We start from the raw sequence: 21,549 nt of genomic DNA, 5'->3' as shown, positions 1-21,549 counted from the left end.
AGTAATGCTCACAGACACTCACTATACCCATATACCACCTGGTTCTATTAAGAGAAAAATTGATCTAGCTTGACTAAGTGGATTAACTTAGACCTTGGGGGGAGGCTAATCAGTATTTGTGTTCAACAGTGCAAAATATTCCACCATTGCTGATTAAATTATGGTATCACGAAAGTATCTTTGGGTTTAGAGCTAAAAGAGATCTCATAGGTTATCTACTCCAACCTCCTCATTTTACAGATGAAGAAAGTGAGTCCCAGAGAAATAAGATGACTTGTCCAAAGTCATACATGTTATAAGTAGAGGAGCCAAGATTTTAATCCCGATCCTTTAACTCTAAATTCAATACTCTCTCTACTGTACCACACTGCCTCCCATCCTTCTCTTTCTAGTAGTGCCTACTAGTATGGGACAACTACATGATACATGGGATAGAGTGCCAGGTCTGGAGTCAGAAAAACTCATCTTCCTGAGTTCAAATCTGGCCTCAGAAACTTAGTAGCTCTGTGACTCTGGGAAAGTCACTTAACCCTGTTTGGCTCAGTTTCCTCATCTGTAAAATGAACTGGAGAAGGAAATGGCAAAGCACTCCAGTATCTTTGACATGAAAACTTCAAATGGGGTCACAAAGAGTGGAACACAAGTGAAATGACTGAACAACAACAACAACAACAACAACAACAACCTGGTATGGTTAAGCTCAGTTCCCACTACAGAACACAAGAAAACTTCAGATTCAGAGTTGTAGGCAATAGAACAATGGCATCCACTTTATATCACCATTCCTTCTGAATGAGGAAAGAGACCCCATTAACACTGCTATATAGTAAGAAAGGAATACTGACTTTAGAATAATAAAACCTGGCAGTTAATACTGGCTCTGCCACTCCCTAGCTGTATGATTGTGAGTAAGTCACTCTGAACTGTAAAGTAGTAGTGCTAGCATTAGTAATACTAGTGGTAGTGGTAATAGCAGCCGGGGTAGGGGTATGGCAGCCCCATAATCTGGAAAAATCTGTGTGAAAGTTTTACCAGATAAGTCTCAATTATTTTTTTTTCTTTTTCTTGTATGGGGTATTTATAGTACCTTATTGTAAAATTTGGGTTAAGTGGTCATAGGCTATATCATACAATATCATTCATATATTTTATGCATTTCTTGGTTTCTATACTTTTTCTGTGCCATCTGCTGGCCTTTGTGTGTCATCTGTGGCTTCCACAAAACTCCCCCTAAATTCTCATTCAATTTTTTATGCCAACCCAAGATATGGTGAACCATGATGGGGGAAGTCTTGATGTGGAAGGGATAACTGTAGTAGTAGACCATTTTCCCTACAAGATTGTTGTGAGGAAAGCACTTTATTAATATAAGGTGCTATTTAATTAAGCCCTGAATACTGAGCAAAACTTATATCTGAACAAAAACCAAAAACACCTCCTACCTTCAAATCCACATTCCCACACATCAAAGATATGTAAACGAACATACTTTATTTGTATGCAATGGAAAAACTTCCTAGAGTGACTCTGTATCAGTTCTGACACTAGCTGTATGACCTTGGACAGATTCCTTAACCTCTCAAAGTATCAATTTCCTTATCTATAAAATATAGATAATAATGCTTGTGCTACTACCCTTTTAATGAAGTACTTTGGGGAACATCTAATTAATATAGAAACCTGAAGTGTTACAGGGAATCTCAGCTCACCAACATATTATACATCAAAGATCACTAAAGGGTACCAGATAGTATAATGATCAAGAAATCTCAAAAAGAATATTATTATGTGCCTTCAACCACCCCAGAAGTACAGAAAAAGACATCCATAATAGATGTCATTTGAGAAAGTGGCCATACTAGGGATTCCAATGCAAGGCCAGGTAAAGAAGTGGGATACCTGTCAATGTCTTAACCAGATTTGCTCCTGTGGCACCTGAAGCCTCCATCACTTTGTTCTTGGGGGGCAGGATACCCAGACAATGGGGAGTAAGTAAAGGGAGGGATTGGAAATCTACAGCACTCTGATGACTGATTCAGCACTAGCAACCAGAAGAATTATGTCCAGGATCCTCTGACAGGGATGGGAGTACACGGCCCTCTGATCTGAAATAATCCATATGTCCCTGAATATGGTGGCATTCTGACCAGAGACAATCCAGCTGACCCGTAGATCACAGTGCTCTGACCTAAGATGCCCCAGAGGGACCTGAATACGCTGATCAAAGGTAATCCTGATGGCCACAAATGTGCCAGCACTGTGAATACAGACTGCTTCCACAGAGGTCGAAGTTAGCAGGAAAAACCCAGGAAATTGTGGTCAAAGCCAAATAGGGCTTACCACCTAATCCAAGAATGTGAGAGGAGACAAAGTCTTGTCCTGGGGCAAAGTCTCAAATTATGAACTGAGGTCAAAGATAAAAGTAAACTAAAGGGACACTACAAAAAAATTAATGGTCAAGAAAAGCCCAAGAGGCAAACCCAACTAAAAGCAGAGCATCTGAGATTAAAAAAAAAAAAAGATTTTACCACAGTACTTCAACAGTACCTTAAAGATGTGAAGTGGATATCTTAAGAAGAAATGAAATAAGGAAAATAAGAGCTCTGAGGGAAAGAACTAGAAGGAGAAAAAACTATTTAAAAAAGAAAGTGGGAATTTTTACCCCAACAATTAGAGTGGATCAAACAGAACTCAATGATTCTATGAGATGAAAAGAAACAAAATCATTTTTTTAAATAGAGGAAAATGAGGCAGTATTCAGATGAAGAAATGAAAGCTATCTATGGTCATATGAAAAAATGCTCAAAATCACTACTGATAAGAGAAATGCAAATTAAAATAACTCTGAGGTACCACTTTACAATCCATCAGATTGGCTAATAGGTCAGAAAAAGAAAATAATAAATGTTGGAGGGGATGTGTAAAAATTGGGACACTAATGCATTGTTGGTGGAATTGTGAACTGATCCAACCATTCTGGAGAGCAATTTCGAACTATGCCCAAAAGGTTATAAAACTGTGCATACCCTTTGACTCCCAGGTCTGTAACACAAAGAAATTAAATAAAGAGGGGGGAATCTATTTGCACAGAAAATATTTATAGCAGCTCTTTTTTGTAGTGGCAAAGAATTGGAAAGCGAGGGAAGGGGAGGATGGCTGAACAAGTTGTGGTATATGAGTATAATGGAATATTACTATGCTATAAGAAATGATAAGCAGCCAGATTTCAGAAAAAAACTGGAGAGACTTATATGAACTGATGCAAAGTGAAGTGAGCAGAACCGGGAGAACATTGTACACAGTAACAGCAATATTGTATAATGATCAACTGTGAATGACTTAGCTATTCTCAGCAACACAATGATCTAAGACAATTCCAAAAGTTTCAATGAAAAATGCTATCTACCTCCAGAGGAAGAATTGATGGAGTCTGAATGCAGATCAAAGCATACTATTTTTCACTTCCTGTATTTTTTTCATGTTTTTCCCGCTTTTCGGTCTGTGTCTTCTTTCAGAACATGACTAATATGCTTATATGTTTTACATCATTGAATATGTATGAATTACATCAAATTGCTTACTGTCTCAAGGAGGGAGGAGGTGAGGGGAGAGAGAAAATTTGGAACTCAAAAAATGTTTTAAAATCAACGTTTAAAATTGTCTTTATGTATAACTTGGGAAAATAAGATATATAAATATATATATGTAAAATGGAGGAAAATGTAAGGTTAATTCACTATGAAAAACAATTGACCTAGAAAACAGGTCCAGGAGAGATAATTCAATTGTCATTGAATTCCCTGAAAGCCATGACTCCACCCTCCCTAAAGGAGTAACTTATTTCAAGAAATCAAAAAGAAAAAAAAATTACCATATCTATTAAAGCAAGAGGGTAAGACAAAAAATAGGAGCGCATTAGACATCTACTGAAAGAAACCTCAAAATAAAACTCCAAAAATTGTCAAAGTCAAATTCCAAAAGTTCCAGGTCAAAGGAAAAAAAATGTACAAGCAATCAGAAAGAAAAAGTTCAAGCACCAAGGAACTATAGTCAGGATTACAGGAGACTTAGCAGCAAATATTTCAGAGTAGAGAACATATTGGAATATGATATTCAGAAAAAAAGAGGTTATAACCAAGAATAATTTACTCTATAAGAGTGATAAAACCTTATAGGGGCATAAGGTGGATAAGGATATATGCTAGACCTGTGATTTCATTGGCATTAGAAGCTAATGGTGAGAAAATTCCTTGTACCAAGGCAGGTCAGCACATTTTCTGCAACTTCTCATCTTAGAGAGTTACCCACTGAGACCCATAAGTGATTTTCCAGTTACATGACCAGTATGTGTCAGAGACAGCACTTGAACCTTAAATGAAATAAAGGACTTTATTGAGTGAGCATTACTGATGAAAATATTAGTGCTAAGCAGAAACTTTGAAATACAAAACAGAGTCAAAAGAAACAGAAAGGAAAATACATTTGAGCAGTTGGAAAGAGGCTAAATGATTTTTTAAAATCATTTAATTCTAATAGTGGAAGAAGAGATATGCCCCTCCAGAACCCTAGCATCTTCAAAAGTCACAGATGGAGTTAAATATGACAAATAAAGGACTCAGAGATTTTGTTGTTGTTGTTGCTGTTTTTGTTTTGAGAAGAAACAAAAGGAAGAAAAAAAGGAATACACTAAGGAAGAAATAAGGAAAAGGGGGTGAAAACTTACTATTTCTCATAATTAGGGTGAGTAACAAGAAGAGTACATAAAAAATGAAGAAAGGTAATGGGAAGCAAGCATTACAGGAAGTTCACTCTTATCTGAACAGGATAAAAGAGGATTGATTAGAAAAATAAGCACATACACAGACACACGTACACACACACACTCACAAAGACATAAACAGAGACTTTGGTTAGGGTAGAAATACATTAAGCCCATAAGAGTAAAAGGAAAATACAGAGGGAAGAGAAAAATGCTTAAGGAAGAGGGTAGAGTTGGGGAGGAACAAGCCAAAGAAACTTCTGCTTCAGATGGTGGCTCATAAATGTGAGAATCTAAGGGAAAGAAAAAGAAAGAACCAGTAATCAGGGTCTGCAAGAAGGAAGCAAGTATATTGAAGTGGAAGATTACATCAATTACAGATCACTTCTGTATGTACACTCTTTTATGACCGTTTTCTTTGTAAAGAGTCAGCGAAGAGGAAAAAAAACACGAGGACATGATGAAGAAAAACATAAAATTAACAATCATAATCATAAACGTTAATGAGAATGGAGCAAAAAGAATCATCTAACAATATGTTGTTTATAAAGTAATTTGAAACAAAATTCACATGGAGTGGGCATGACTAAAACATAATTTATTATGCTTCAGGCAAATTCCAAAATCAGGAATAACAATGGTTTAAAAAGAGACACAATTAAAAGAGATAAACCAGGAAACTACATTATGCTTAAAGTCACCATGGAAAATGAAATAATAGCAATACTTAACATACATGCACTATTTGCATAGTATCTGAGTACTTAAAAGAAATTTTATTCAATTGTGAGTGATAAATAGCTAGCAAAACTATAATAAATGGGGTTTGTATTTTCCTCAAACAAAAAGATAAGCAAGAAAAATGTTAAGGACTTGAATAGAATTTTAGAAAAACTAGATATAATAGCTATCTGGTGATAAGAATAGAAAGGAATACACATATTTCTGAGTTGTGCATGAAACTATCACAAAAACTAAATTAGGACATAAAAGCCTCAAAGAAATGTAAAAAAAAAAAACCAACAACCTGAAATATTAAACATATTCCTTAGCAAATATAAGTATAACCAGGAAAGGGCCTTTAAAGAAAGGATTCAAACTTTTAAAATTTGAAAGACTAAATAATTGAATACTAAATTTGTTTATCAAAGAATACTAAGGAATTAGTTGATCAAAGAACAAAATCATGGAAACCATATACTATTCCACCCAAAAAAAATGGCAATGAGAAAACATAACAAAATCTATAGGTAGTGAAATCCTTGTGGAAAATTTTTTATATCTCTAAACACTTTCAAAAACAAAAGACAAAATAATAGATCAATGAATTGAGCATGCAACTAAAGAATATTGGAAAAACAGCAAATTATAATATCCTAATTAAACACAAGATTAGAAATTTTGAAAATCAAAGAAGAGATTAACAAAGTCAAAACAAAAAGCTCCCATTGAGTTTGAATTAACAAATAAAACTAGATATTTTAAAATTCATAAAAATAGATAAACCATTAGCTAATCTGATTCAAAAGAGAGAAAATGAAATTGCCAATATTAAAAATGAAAAGAATTGATGAAATAAAGATGAATAAACAAATGAATTTTTAAAAATTATTTTGCTTGTTTATATTCCAACAAAGTTGATAACTTAAATAGAATGGATGAATATTAAAAGGAATATAAAACATTCAAAATAACAGAAAAACAAGTAGAGAATTTAAATAATCTAATTTCAGGAAAAAATAAATTAAATAATTCATAAATGAATTTTCAAAGTGGGGGACAGTCAGTACTAGAAGGATATACCAGTAAATTCTACCATTTAAAGAAAAAATTAATTTCAGAATTATTATAAAAGCACAAAAAGAAAGGTTGCTTTTAGATTCCTCCTGCAACACATATGTGGTCTTGATACCTAAACTGGCAAAAGTCAAAGCAGAGAAAGAAAATTATTGACCAATATCCTTAATGATTATGGGCACAAAATATTAAATAAATTATTAGTAAATAGGCTATAGCAATATATTTAAAAATTATGGAATATGACCATGTTGGATTTATACTGAACATGAAGAATTTTTTCATTATTAGGGATATTATAGATACAGGATGGCAGGTTAATAATAAAACAATTACAATCATATGACTACAACAATACATGCAGAAAAAGTTTTTCAAAAAATGTAATGCATATATGTGTGTACACACACACACACACACACACACACACACACTTTCCTTTAATATGGTAAATAGTATCTATTTAAAACCAAAAACTAGCATTATCTGTGATAGTTAAATGCTAGAAATCTTTCCAATAAGAACAGGAGGAAAGCAAGTATGCACTTTATCACCACTATTATTTCATTATACTTCTAAAAATGCTAGCTATAGCAATAAGAAAAGAAAAATAAATTGAGCGAAAAAAGCATACACAAAGAGGAAAATGGTTAGTTTTGTAGGTGATACATTTATTTACTTAAGAAATTAATTTATTCAATGACTCCAGCAAAATAGCAGGATTTAAAATAGACCTACACTAATCATCAGCCTTTCTGTATGTTACCAAGAAAATACAGCAGGAAAAGAAAGCAAAATTGCATGCAAATTACCTATAGAATAACTAAAACATTTGGAACTAAACTAAAACATACACATAGTAGTTACATGAATATAGCTATAAAATACCCTTTATGAAATAAATACAAATAACTGGAGAGATATTAATTGCTTATGATTGGGCTATACCAATATGATCACATCAATATTACCTAAATTAATTTACTTCACAGTGTCTACCATTCAAGCTACCAAAGGGTCACTTTTGTAGAGCTTAAAAAACTGTACAACAAAATTAATCTGGAGGAACAACAAATCAAAATCTCAGGGGAAATAATGAAAAAAAAAGTGGAAGAATGAGAGCCTAGAAATATTGGATAATAAATATCCAGTAATGATCAAAACCATTTGGCATTCCTTATAAAAATAAAAAAGTTAGAAATAGAAAAGTTGACCACTGGAATAGGTAATGTACACAAATTCAAGAAGTGAACAAATGTAGTAGTGTTTGATAAATCCAAAGATCCCAACTACTGTGACAATGATTTATTGCTTGATTAAAAAAAAATACTGGGAAAACTAGCAATCAGTCTGTCATAAATTAGGCTTATATCAACATTTTAACAGCTTGCATTGTTTACTACAATAAACTCCACATAGATATATGACTTAGATATGAAGGCTCAGATAAAAAAAAAAAAACAGAGAAACAAGGAAGGAAGTTACAACTAGATAATAGAAGAATTAACCAAATAAGGGGCAGAGATTATCATAGAAAATAAAATGGACAACTTTGATTACAAAAACTTGAAATGCTTTTTGTATAACAAAACCAATGTAGTCAGATTTAGAAGGGAAATGATTGACTAAGGGAATAAATCTCTGCACCAAGTTTATTGGCCAAGGTCTGATATACAAGACATAAAGGGAACTAATTGAAATATAAATAAGAATAAGAGCTATACCCCAATAGATAAATGAAAAGAAAACAAACAGTTATGATAAGAAGAAAAGCCAGCTATTGACCACCATATGAAAAAATGATCCAAATTACTACTAAGAGAAATGTAAGTTAAAATAACTCTCTGATTTCACCTCAGGCCTATCAGATTGGCAAATATAACAAAAAGAAAAGAAAAGGACAATTGTTGTAGGTGATGTGGGAGGACAGGCACATGAATGTTTGAGCTGTGGATTAGTTGGGCCATTCTAGAAAGGAATTTGGAACTATACTCAAAAAGTCCTTAGACTCAGTCAATACTATTACTAGTAGTATGTCTGAGAGAAATAGAAGAAATAGTAAAAGGATCCATTTGTACAAAAATATTCATTGTAGTATTTTTTGTTGTAGCAAAGAACTGGAAACAAAGGTGGTGCCTATCAATTGGGGAATAGCTGATGAAATTATGATACATGAATATAATTGAATAATATGATAGGTATAGATTCAGGGAAAACTGTGAAGATTTGTATGAAATGATGTAGTAAAATGAGTAGAAGCAGGAAGGGGAACAGTTTATATAATCACTACAACATTCTAAAGAAAAGCAATATGGAAAGACGTAAGAATTCTAATAAATGCAATGACCAATCATCACTCCAGAGGACAGAAAATGAGGCATGATACCCACCTCCTAACTGAAAAGTAATGGACTAAAGACTCAGAAAGACCAGAGGTTTTCAGACATGGTCATTCCATGAATTTGTTTTGTTTGGCTTTTCTTATTATTTACAAAGAGGTTTGAGTTATTTTTCATTGTTGTTTATTAATTAGGGGAGTAGAATAAAAGAGATACTATTGATAGTGATATACCCAAAAAATGAAAGTAAGAAAAGAGTATCAATGTAACACTGAAAAAAGTATAGAAGAGAATTGAAAGGAGATCAGAAAGAGACATGAAGGACAACTTTGGAACCTTGTTGAATTTATTATATCCTTTTTTAAATGAAGCATTTAAAAATGATTCTTAATATTAATTCAGATTTTCATATACTTTTATCTTTTTCTCTTCTTTCTGTAAATATTCATATTCACTGGTGCCAAATTCATAATAACAAAAAATTTTTAGCACTTTGTAAAACCAAAAGTTCTGTATTAATATTATATGTTTGAACTAATGATAATAATCACAGAATTATAAATGTAGAGCTGGAAGAGTCTTCAAAAGCCTTCTTGTTCAATCCCTCATTTTACAGATGAGTACACTAAGCTGGAGCAGTTAGGTGGTACAGTGGATAGAGTGCCTCAGAAAGACCTGAGTCCAAATTTGACCTGAGATATTTACTAACTGTGTGACCTTGGGCAAGTCACTGAAACCTGTTTGTCTCAGTTTCCTCATCTGTAAAATGAGCTGGAGAAGGAAATGGCAAACCACCCTAGTATCTTTGCTAAGAGAACCCCAAAAGGGATCACCAAGTGTAGGATTGGACTGAAGGACAATAACAAACACTAAGACCCAGGAAGACTAAATGATTTGCCTAAAGTCACATAGGTGGTAAGGGTCAGAAACAGAACTTGAAAGGAAGTACTCTGAGTACAATGCTGATGTTATTTCCCACTAATCATAATTAAAATTTTTTTGAAAGAATCCCTTTCAAGTCAGGTTGAATTTTCATCATATATAGTGAGGGTATGCCATATAATGGACAAGTGGTTTTGACTGAGTTAAATGTGGTAACTATTCTATAACCAGAAGGCCTTTTCCCACAGCAGGATCCTAAATACTACCTCATCTGAGCTGCTGTTTTAGGGAAAGGAATGGAACTCCAGATAGCACAGAGGAAAAACCCTCTGCTCCTTTCTTTCCTCACACAGATCCTGTCTGTCTTGCATTTTCAGCTGAATGTGCTTTTATTTCATTGTGGATTCAGAAGCACTCCCATTCCATAGCCCTCCCTCTTCATGCTCTGCTGGGGAGTCATTAAGTGACTGAAACGGATGACATCTGGATCATAGGCCCAAATACTACTTAAAAGCTATCAGCGAAAACCAACCAGAGCTTTTTGGTCCCCTTAGCTAACGTTTTCCGTTATTTTTTATCACAAGCAAATTATTGCACATCCCTGGAACACACAAGCCCAAGGTCTCTGTTTTGAGCATTTACTTCAAAGGGCTCCATGGCGGGGGGGGGGGCGGGGGGGGGGGGGGGAGCATTCTATGCTTTATTTCCTGAGATTAAGAAAATAAAAACCCAAACTAACTTGCCAAAGGAAATGGAGTGGTCCTGGTTTTTGCCTTTCTTTGTATCCCCAGCACTTAACACAGTGCCTGACACACAATAAGTGCTTAATAAATGCTTGCTGACTTGACTAAAAACAAAGATTACCCCCCTGAAATTAAATCAATGATCCTTCCCCCTGGCCTAAATCTCCAACTAAGGTTTTCTTTTTTACCATGTTTACACTGCAGAATTGTGCTTCCTTTCCCTGGTCTGGTATTTCTCAATAATACGGCAAACCATGCCAATGCATCAATTATTGATGCACAGTGACCCAATAAACTAACACAACACATTAGATTCACCACTTGCCTGGTGACTCACTAACAATGAGGAGAAAGAAGGAAAGGAGAGAAAGAAGGGGGGGGGGGAATCAGCAAGATTTACTTAGCTCCCGGGGTGATACTGTGTTCCCTTTAGTGAATCCCTGTCTATGCTAAGTAAATTAAAACTGCAAATCATGTAAAATCCAAAATGGGAAAAACCCACCAGTCCCTCTCTGAGTCACATTTCTTCAGACTTGGTCCCCATGTACTACTTCTGCCCTCCCCCTCCTTTCCCAACTTCCCCAGTAATATCCCAAAACTGTCACATGGGAAGAAAAGGGAGGAGCCAGAACACCCCAAAGTGTGGCAATTGTGAATCACAATTATAGTGCCCTCCTGAATGCTGACATAAAAGAATGTAATTGGGTAAGCAGCTAGGCTGAGGCAAAGAGGCAGGAGAGGCAAATGCCTTAGCCATTTAAAAATAATGGGTCTTTAAAGTAGGTGTGTATAATACATAAATGTGCAAGGCATAATGCTATATCTCTGTCTAAACAGCTTCATAAAGGGCAAATTAATTCAGGATCTAACTAGGCATTTGGAACCATAACCTAGTTTTCCATATTAAGCTAATAGCTAGCAATTTTGCTTACACTTTTATTCCCTCATAATACATCAATGATGATTATTTAGTGAATACGTGTGAAAGGCCATGTGCTCAATACTTCCATTTCTTACTTGAAAATGCTGCTTATCCTTCTATGTCAATGCTTTAGCTGTTGGTATACCTAGAACAATATAGCTTTAACCATATACTGTTAATACTATATACTGTTTCCAAACTCTTTTAGGGGGACATATGTGAACATACACAGAAAGAGATTTTTTTTCTAGCAGGTCATTATACATGATCACCATAAGAAATGCATGTTATATGTGTATTTATGGGGGAATTCAAAGGGGTGACTTGCTAACAAGATGAGGTATCAAAGGTCTGAATGAATGTTACCTCATCAAAAGTCTTAACAGGAATTAGATTTTATACTTGCCAGAACCTGAAAATTATTTACGAGGAAGGGGTGGAGGCAGGGGAAGGAAGAGGGTTTCTGGTGGTCTTGGACATCTTTAGTAACTTCAGTAAAATATTTTGAAAAGGGGAGAGTTGAAGAGGAAAATCTGGGCAGAGATATAAAAAGATTAGCTAAGTGATATATATGTATATATAGGTATGTATACATATACATATATGCATATGTGATTATTCCTGGAAAGACTGACTTATAGAACAAGCTATTGTTCCATTACTACCCATCCAGATGCAGCAAGAGGAAATACAGAGGGTGATTTAGGGAAGTGAAAGAATATGGGTAAAAAACAACAACAACAACAACAACAAAAATTACCTTAATTTAACGAAAGCAAACTCCTTAGTCAGATCGTCAATGGAAAATAGGAGTGAGTGCTTGGGATGGTCAGAGGACTTCCTTCCCCTACCCCTTTCATATTAGCAGGAAGAGGAGACTGAAGAACAGGGTTTGAGAGTTAACGTTTTATTTCATCAGGTCTAGCATGAGCTCAAGCTCCCTAGGACAGGATTAGGTGGGAGGAGCAGTATTATCCAAGCTTCCAGATGTGCCTGGTTAGAGGGGCCACGGGTTATTTCTCCTCAGACCACTGGGGAAGTTGGCTGTATTCCCATTCTTGCATGAGAACGGTGACCAAGGACACAATTGTACATGAAAACTACCAACACATAACTAGGTGGGCATTGGGTAGAAAGAAGTAGCAGTAGCGGTTGGGTAAGGAGGGGTGCGGTGTACCATCAAGTTCTACAGTATTTCAGAGGTAGGCTTCTTCCTCCTTAGCCACCTGAGCAACATTTCATTAACCAGCTCACTGCTGGATAATCCTCTACTCTACCATCCCTCCACCCAGAATACTCCTATTTTTATTTTAGGCTACCTATTCACTTCTATTACTACAGCTTTGGACAGCTCCACTTGCCTGAGATTTGAGAGATAAGGTCAGGACAACCGGAGCTACAGGACAGCAGCTATTGGGAACCCTGAAAAGCCACAGTGTTTGATTTGTGGGCAAGGAGAGGAGGAGGTTTAGGTAAGATCCTCAGACAGAAACACGCTAGTTCTACCTGTTCTCTATATATCTGAGAGAAACACATACACACACCCCCCCCCCCCCCCACACACACAGAGCACATGCACCCTTATTCCCCTCCCAACAGTTTTCTGCCGGCGTGATCTAATCCCCGCATCCTCCGCAGTCTCTCCAAAGTGACTACATAGAGGGATAGAGGGGCAGGGCACTGCGTCCATTTTGCCAGCTTCAAGGCGCTGAGTTTGGGAACTTTGAAGCCCGGGAGACTGGGATTGGGTAGGGGTTGGGGGTGGGGTTCTGAGGGCTGTATTTAGACACTGGATTGCTCTACCTGGTAATCAGTGGAGAATCAAGACCCACCTTCCACCTCATCTGCTTCAACCTTCTCCCTCGACCTCAGTCCTTCTGATATAACTGAATCCCCCCTAGTACTCTCATCCAGCGCTCTTGGGAACAGAAAGGAAGAGGCGCTCATAGTTTTGCAGGTGGGGAAGCCCGCATAGCTCGCTACCCCCAAGCGGCCGGGTGCCCTCCCCTTCCCCCTCCGCGGGTGTTTACCCAAGACAAAATCCATATTTTTTTTTTCAATACACAAGACAACCTCTTGAATCGGATTTGTTCCATACCTGATATGCAGACGATGAAATTGGCTTGAAGGAGAAAAAGCACCTCCCAGACTATTTCCATTCTCCGATTCTCATTCCAAGTGCATCACTCGACGGAAAAAAAAAAAAGGAAGGGGAAAGGGGGAGCCCGCCACCACACACGCACACACACACACTCACACGCACACTCACACACATACACACACTCTCTTACGCGCGCGCACACGCACTCCCACCCCAAAGCCGGCCAGTGACTACCACCCCCAAGATCAATATCTCAGTTTGAATTGTTCCAGCAAATCTCCCCTCGAGCTCGTAGGATCTATTTCCCAGATGTGCTGACACATGTCCAATGTTTCTCTGCCCCGACGGTCTCTCTCTTCTCCTTCCTGGACTCTCGAAAGCAGCGGCAGCAGAAGCAGCGGCAGCAGAAGCAGCAGCAGCCGCCGCCACCTGAGGCCACCAGCGCCGGACTCTTGCTTCAGAAAACGAGATCCCAATCCACCAGGCCCCCCAACAAGACATAGACGACAGCCCCCCGCTGGGCCGCGTGGTCGAATGCCTTCCCCTGCTCTAGCTCTCTCGGTGCCCAGGCGGTCAGCTACAAGTTGCCCTCGAAGTCCGCCCACCTTACCAGGGCATGGTTAGCTTTTCTTCGGGGTTCCTCTCCTGCTGCCCCGAGTGGGGAGGGCGGGTACACCATGCAGGAAAAGGAGGATGGGGAGGGAGGAGAGAGGGAGAGAGGGAGAGACGGAGGGAGGGAGGGAGGCAGGGAGAGGGAGAGAGGGAGAGAGGGAGAGGGAGAGAGAGAGAGAGAGAGAGAGAGAGAGAGAGAGAGAGAGAGAGAGAGAGAGATTTGAATGTGACTTGTCATAAATCTCTGGCAGCTTGCAGCCTCAGCCGAGCCCCAGGGTTACTCCAGGAGAAGCTTTTTCTCTTCGTCTCCCTCTCTTCCTCTCCTTCTCCCTCTCTCTGCCTCTTACCCCAGGGCCCAGACTACCCTCCTAGAAAGAAGGAGCCCCTGGCACCTTGGGCGAAGAATCCTTAGGGAGAGCAAAGTGCGCGCGGCCTTGGCTCAAGCTCCTTGCTGGGGGATACGAGCCGTGGCGCCCGAGCCACGCACTTCTTATTTATTTATCTATCTATTTCCCTTGCTTTCTTTCGTTTATACATTTATTTCTGCCCGGCTCCCCAGCTCCCCAGCTCCCCAGCTCCTACAATTTCCTCTCTCCTCCATCACCCGTAGTCGCTGAGATTTTCCCGCAATGAAACTGCAGGGGTCGTTCTTTCCTCGCCTATAGAGCTTGCTGTTTCCAGGGACTGGGGGGGAGGGGGGGAAGATGGAAGGAAAGAGAGGGGGGAGGAGGTTTGCAAAAGGAGGGGGCGACTAAGCCAGGTAAGCTCTCTTTCTTACCCCAACCTCTGTTGCCTCAGGCTCCCAGGGCCCGAGTCCCAGATAACCGAACACCCGGAGTGGGGAGGGGGGGTGTTGGAGGTGTACTTTAAGGTTAGAATCAGGGAGCACCACAATTGGAATGAAAATGGGAAGTTTCCTAGGGCTTTCGTCTCCGCCCCTGCCAGGGGCATAGCATCTCACCAGAGGGCTCTGGGCCCTGCCACCTGGCCAGTTCCTCCTCCCTCTCGGGGCACCGATGCAAGCCTTGTCATTTTAGTTTCCAATCTCATTAAAAATAACTTCGCGCGGATCTGTGTGGCGCCAGAGCCCCGGACGGGACTTAGCCGAGGAGTTGCACTGAGGTTCTCTCCCTCGGCTATGTTTCCCCTGAAATATTGGGATCTCTTTCTCCTCTCCCTTTCTTTTTCTGGTCCTTTTTTTTTTTTGCATAATTTATTCCCTGACCTCTCCCCCTCCTACTTCTCCCAACTCTCCCTTTCCCCCTCCCCCTTTGCCGTTCAGCGCTAGAGCGCTACTTACCCCCAAAGTTCTCCTTTTTTCCGGCTCGTAAACCAGATGTAACTCCCTTCTGCAATCTCCTCCCTTGCCCTCCCCTCCCTCTGCTTCTCCTCCTCCCCCAAAGGGGGGAAAATAATTGACCAAAGCTTTTCGAGGGCTGAGTGGACGTAGCGGACGGAGGCAGCCAGCGGATCCCGAGCCTGCTACGCGCTGGGGCTGCCCGGGACTGAAGTCTCAGGCCAGAGGGAGGGGCGTTGGAGAGCTGCGGCTGCCCTCAGCGCCTCGCCTCGCCTGGCTTTTTTTCCGCTTTTTCTTTCTTTTAGCTCTAGCGCTTTCCAGTCCTTTGCGGGGCTCCAGGATATACTCCCCGCTGGCGGTGCAGCTTCCACCGAAAGAGATTTCCACACAAAATACGCGCGCGCGCGTGCGCGCACACGAACACACACACACAAACACACACACACACACACACACACACACACACACACAGAGCTAGAGAAAGCGGTTCTCCGAGGTCCCCTGGGGAAGGTGGAGGAGGGCGCGTGCACCAAGGGAAGGAAAGAGGTGCCAAGGGGCGTTTCATCACTGCAAGGGGGGGCTGTGGGTGTGTGTGGGTGTGTCTCTGTGTGTGTGTGTGTGTGTGTGTGTGTGTGTGTATGAGAGAGAGAGAGAGGGAGTGAGAGAATGTATGTGTGTCTGGGAATGGGGAATAGGGGAAGCAGGAGGGTGATTCGCCGTAGGTCAGCGACTTGGCCCGGGGAACACTTGGAAGGAATCTCCGCAGTCGGAACAGTTTGAATGGGGGCTTGGGGGGCAGTGTAGAGAAAGAAAAAAATGATGGGGTGGGGAATGTAGAGCGAGCAGGCTTAAATAGTAGGAAAGTGGAGAGTGAAGAATCCTAGTCGAGGATCCCTGCAGATGGCTCTGTGGCTGCAGCTGCCGTTGTGACCGCTGTAGCTCCGTGATAGAGCCGGAGACTTACTTCCTTTGGGGGAGGGGCAATGAAGGAGAAAGGGGTGGAGTGGGGGTAGGGTTTTGCACAGTCCCCAAATTCTCAGCATGCTTGTCCTGGTTGCAGAACGTGACGTTAGAATATTTCGCACGAGCGTGGACAAATACACACACACTCGCACGAGCGCGTGCGCACACCCCGTAGGGAAATTTTTTGCACTTTTCCATTCTGATATTCAAGGGACTTTTGAGCAAGACTCCAGCTACATAATTTCAGAGCATGGGCGGAGGAAGGGGCGGTTCGATTTAGGCGCTCACAGAGAGAATTGCCTGCTTTCCCTGGACATCTCCAGTTCTCATAATGTATGTAGCTTGGAGTGAGGGGAGCTTAGGAGGAGTGGGAGAGAGTGCTGGGTAATAAGGTTCTTAAACTGAGAAGAGCAGAACAATTTTCGTCGGAGCTGAGGGGTGGGGGTGGGGAGGGGAGGGTGGATTTCTTAAGAAAAATCTGGAACCTCTGGAGTTTCGCTAATCCAGCTGTTGCCTCCAGGGGTTCAGCAAAAACCTTTGGTTCAGTTCCCCTTCATTCCCCTCCCCTCCATTCCCCTCCCCTCCTCCCCCCGCCCCAGCATCGTGCTTGGAGATGGAGGAATACTGACGTTGACAGTCATGTCTTCGGGATTTCGGAAGCTATTAGAAGAGAAGGGGGGAAATCTAAGAATGGATAAAATAAATTCAGGGTCTTTATGTAGAGTTCCCCAACAGCCTCTGAGAAAAAGATGGTGAGACACAAGTACACTGAGGAAATAACTGAGATAGAGGACTAGGGTTTTCAAAATAAATCATAAAATGTGGTTATCTTTGTGTACCTTGGAAACAAACTGAGGACAGATTTCCTGAAAACTCAAGGGAAGGGGCTGCAAGCAGTTCGCTGAGAATAAAATTAACCTTTCAGAGATCCATGCTCATCTGTGGGTTTAAGTGTTCAGAATTTCTATCTCCTTCTGAGGCAGAATGCCTCATCTTTTCATTATCACACCTTCTTTTCCCATTTCAGATCAGTAAAGATTATATGGGCCATTCTAAAATGTCCAGTGAGGACCAGACACTATCTTTCTTAAAAGTATTTATTGACTGTACATATTGAGTAAACTTGACTGTCCTCTAAATGTTTGTAGTCTAACCACTTCGAAGGGTATTTATTTAGGCATTTCCTGCGCACCAGGTGAGCTAGGCTATAAGAAGAATAGGAATATTGTCTCATTTGTAATGTAAGAGGCTTGGACTGTTTCCCAATATAACTGAAACTAATTCTGACAGTCAGATGTGGTAGAAAAAACCCTGGCCTTGGAGACTGAGAAAGGCCTGACTTTGAATTACAGATGCCTCTGAAATTGGTCTGTGACTAATGTTAAGTCACTTAACCTTTCTTTGCCTCAGTTCACCTAATCTCAGGTTTCTCATCTGTAAAATGGGTATAATAAAGGCTTGCAATCTTTACTTAACAGAGTTGTTGTGAGGATCAAATGAGATGATATTTGTAAAGTTCAGCAATTATTACTCAATAATCAATCAATAAGCATTTATTAGGTGCTTGGTATTTTCAGGCACTGTGCTTGTTCTATTAAGCAGGGTTTGCCCTGGCCCTTATGGATGCTAGATAGAGAGTCAGCCTCAAAGTCAGGATAGAGCTAGGTTTAAGTCTCACCTTTTATACCTACTGACTGTGCAACCCTGAGTAATTCACTTAACCTTGCATTGTTCTAGGATTTGACTGTAAGTGGCAGATAGGATGTCAATTTCCATTGCTAGAGAGAATTTCTTTACCTGGGACTTCCCTATGGCAATGAAATGACAGGTCAAATCTTTGCCCCCTTCCTATAGCCCTGCCCCTATTTGTATAACATTGGGCAAATCACTTGAGTTGTCTGAGCCTACTCCCCCCCCCCATATATATGAAATACAGGGGTTGAATTAGAGGATCACTAATGTCCCTTCCTTCTTTAAATTATATTATCCTATCAACAGTCAAGTACTAGTATGTTGCAGTCAACAAAACATTTATTACCAAAGGTACTTAATCTTAAAACTCCTACAACAACAACAGTTTATATAGTGCTTTGTAAGGTTTTGCAAGGTGTTTTACAAATCTCATCTTATTTGGCCTTGCAAACAAGTGGCATATTATAGAGGAAAAAAAGTTGGAACTGAAGTCTAAAGACTTTGGCAGCTAGGTGTCCAGCCTGGAGACAGATCTATCAGGGCTCAGACACTTACTAGCCATGTGACCCCTGGCAAGTCACTTAACCTTGTTTGCCTCAGCTTCCTCATCTGTAAAAAGAGCTGGAGAAGGAAACGGCAAACCACTCCAATACCTTTGCCAAGAAAATCCCAAATGGGGTCAAAAAGAGATGGACGTGATAGAAGAATGACTGAATAAACAACAACCATTTTTTTGTTAGCACCCTCACAAACTCTATGACCTTGCGCAAATTAATTAACCTTTCTAACTCAGTTTCTTGCTTTGCAAAATGGGAACAATATTTTTATACTGCCTAGTTCATAGGGCAGTGACAGTCAGATAAGCTATCACGTGTGACTGTAAACATATCATTATTAGAGTTGGAGAAACAAGATGTATACAAGACAAATACAAAATTATACAAATGATACAAAGTATACAATCAGAGTAGCAGGTTTTTTGTTGCAGAGAATAAGGACTTTTGTATTGAGGAAGGCAAGGAAGTCTGAGACATCATGGGTCAATGGAAAGAACATGGGGTTTGGAGTCACATGACCAGGGTTGAAATCTTGGCTTGGGCAAGTCACATTCCCTTAACATAAATCTTATTTATCCTATCTCTATCAACTTTATACATAGCTGTAGGTGTGTTGTTTCTCTCCATTAGAATTTAAACGCCTTAAAAGTAGAGACCATGTTTTTGCCTTTCTTTGAATCCCCAGTTCTATGCATAGTACCTGGCACATAGTAGTTACTTATGTTGGTCACAACTTCATTTTGATGAGCCACAATTTCCTTTTCTCTAAAATGAGGGCATTGGACTAGACCTCTTAGGTTCATTTTTAGTTTTAAATCTATGTCTTAACCAGAAACAGCTTCATAAAGGAAACTGAATTGAACTGAGCTTTGAAGAATGTGGATGTATTTGTCATTTGTATTTACAGACATTTTGTGAGTCCCAATATCTCCACAGGTTCTACAGTCCTATCAAATACATCATGTCCAAATCTGTCTATTTTATTTTTTTAATTAATTTAAAAAATTTATATTGTATTTTAAACTTAAATACAAAATAAGAAAATAAAAAAGAAACAAACTTAAATACTAAAACTAAAATAGTACAAAATAAGAAAGAAAAAAGCATTGCCATGTGCACTGCAGAAAGTAGGGGAAGATTCAAAATATACAACAATAAATTTCCACTTCAAGAAAGTCTACATAATAAATATTGTGTATTGTGTTGAGAGCTGTTCATCTTTTCTTTGCTTCCTTGGAAGTTTTCTTTTGTTCTCTGCTGTGTACTTTTTAATTTTGTTCCCCACCCCCCAGGCTACAATTAAACTTGGATAATCTCTCTCTCTGTCTCTCTGTCTCTCTGTCTCTCTGTCTCTCTCTCTTTCTCTCTCCCCCCTTTCTCCCTTTCCCTCTCTCTCTCTCTGTATATGTATATATGTATATATGTATGTATATGTATATATATATGCATACATACATGCATAATACATATATACACACAAAGATACATATATATAACCATACATACATACACTTATTTATATACACATATACTTAGATATGTATAATTATACTCATAGGTAGACATATACATTCATATGCATTTATGTAAGACTGTACTATACTTATTTGTCAAATCTCTGTATTTTCTTTGAAGGTACTGGAATCCTTCTAGTTGTTCAACTTTGGACTCACCATATATTCTTTACTTTTTCTCATCTCCCATATCAAACCATTTGCAAGTTTTGTCAATTCTGTCTCCAGAACATGTCCTATATCTTCTCTTCACTCACTTGACTACCACCATAGCTAAACTCTGTTACCTTCACCTTTCATATTTCATTAACTTCCTAATTGGTCTCTGTGCTTCCAGCCTCTTTGTACTCCAAACCATACTCCATATAGCTGCCAAAATATTGTTTTTTCCTAAGGCACAGATCAGATGACTTTTCTGTCCTACTCAAGGATCTTTAGTGGTTCCCCATTTCCTTGTGACAAAATATGAACTCTTCACCTTGTCATTTAAAGCTTTTCACAATATCCCTTCAGCCCATTTCCAGAAGTATTTAATATAATAGCAATAATAGCATTTATGTAGTGCTTTAATGTTGCAAAGTACTTTAACTCAAAAAGAATTTATTAATGTTAATCATGACTGTTACTAAGGTTTTCACATGTTAGGTAATGTGATCCTCATAACAACCCTGTAAGGTAGTACTATTATTATCCCCATTTTGCAAATGAGGAAATAGAGGCTGAAAGAGATTTGACCAAGGTCACACAGTTAGCGAGTAGTGGGATTCAAACTCAAATCTTCTATAGCTCCCCTTCATGCATTCTATGTTGTAGACAAACTCTTCTACTAGCTTCTTCAGCTTCCATTTTCTTGTTTTTATGCAGTCTGTCTCCTTTACTTGGAGTGTATCCCTCCTCAGCCTCACTTTTTGCAATTCATAGCTTCTCAACTGGAGTGACTCCTCCTATAGGAAGCCTTTCCTCATCAACACATACTTTTTCATGCTCTTTCCCTCCTCAAACTAACTTGTACTTACATATCTGTGTAGAATATAAACACAGTAGAATATGAAACAATTTGAGGGCAGGAACTGTCTTATTTGTCTTTGTATAACTATAGCCTAGCTCATTGCCTAGAATGAAGTAGGAGTTTCATACATTTCTGTTGAATTGTATGGCTTAGAGAGCAATATTGTGCTAGCAGTCTGAAACATGGAGCAGTGCCTTGGATACTGGAATCTGAGATTACCATGGTGGTTTATAGCTTCTGTAAAATGGGAGTGTAGTGGAGGTAAAGATGTTAAGAGTTAAGGGAGGTACAATGGAAAAACAAAACAAGAAACAAAACAAAACAATGGGTTTGTAATTAGTAGACCTGGTCTCAGATCCCAA

General features: G+C 39.2%; 1 protein-coding gene across 1 annotated transcript in view; it reads right to left on the bottom strand.

Annotated features, from left to right (window-relative positions):
• The window catches only part of CA10 (carbonic anhydrase 10), a 717,389-nt gene extending 703,703 nt beyond the window's left edge, over positions 1 to 13,686 (bottom strand). Inside the window, exon 1 of the mRNA XM_027870533.1 lies at positions 13,541 to 13,686. Within this exon, the coding sequence (XP_027726334.1) occupies positions 13,541 to 13,601 (61 nt within the window). The 5' untranslated portion in view covers positions 13,602 to 13,686. The remainder of the gene's footprint in view (positions 1 to 13,540) is intronic.
• Between the last annotated feature and the right edge of the window lie 7,863 nt (positions 13,687 to 21,549).

The sequence above is a fragment of the Vombatus ursinus genome, unplaced genomic scaffold, assembly GCF_900497805.2.
Source record: "Vombatus ursinus unplaced genomic scaffold, bare-nosed wombat genome assembly UNPS02014797.1, whole genome shotgun sequence".
NCBI lineage: Eukaryota > Metazoa > Chordata > Mammalia > Diprotodontia > Vombatidae > Vombatus > Vombatus ursinus.
This window is presented reverse-complemented; position numbering and strand designations above follow the sequence as displayed.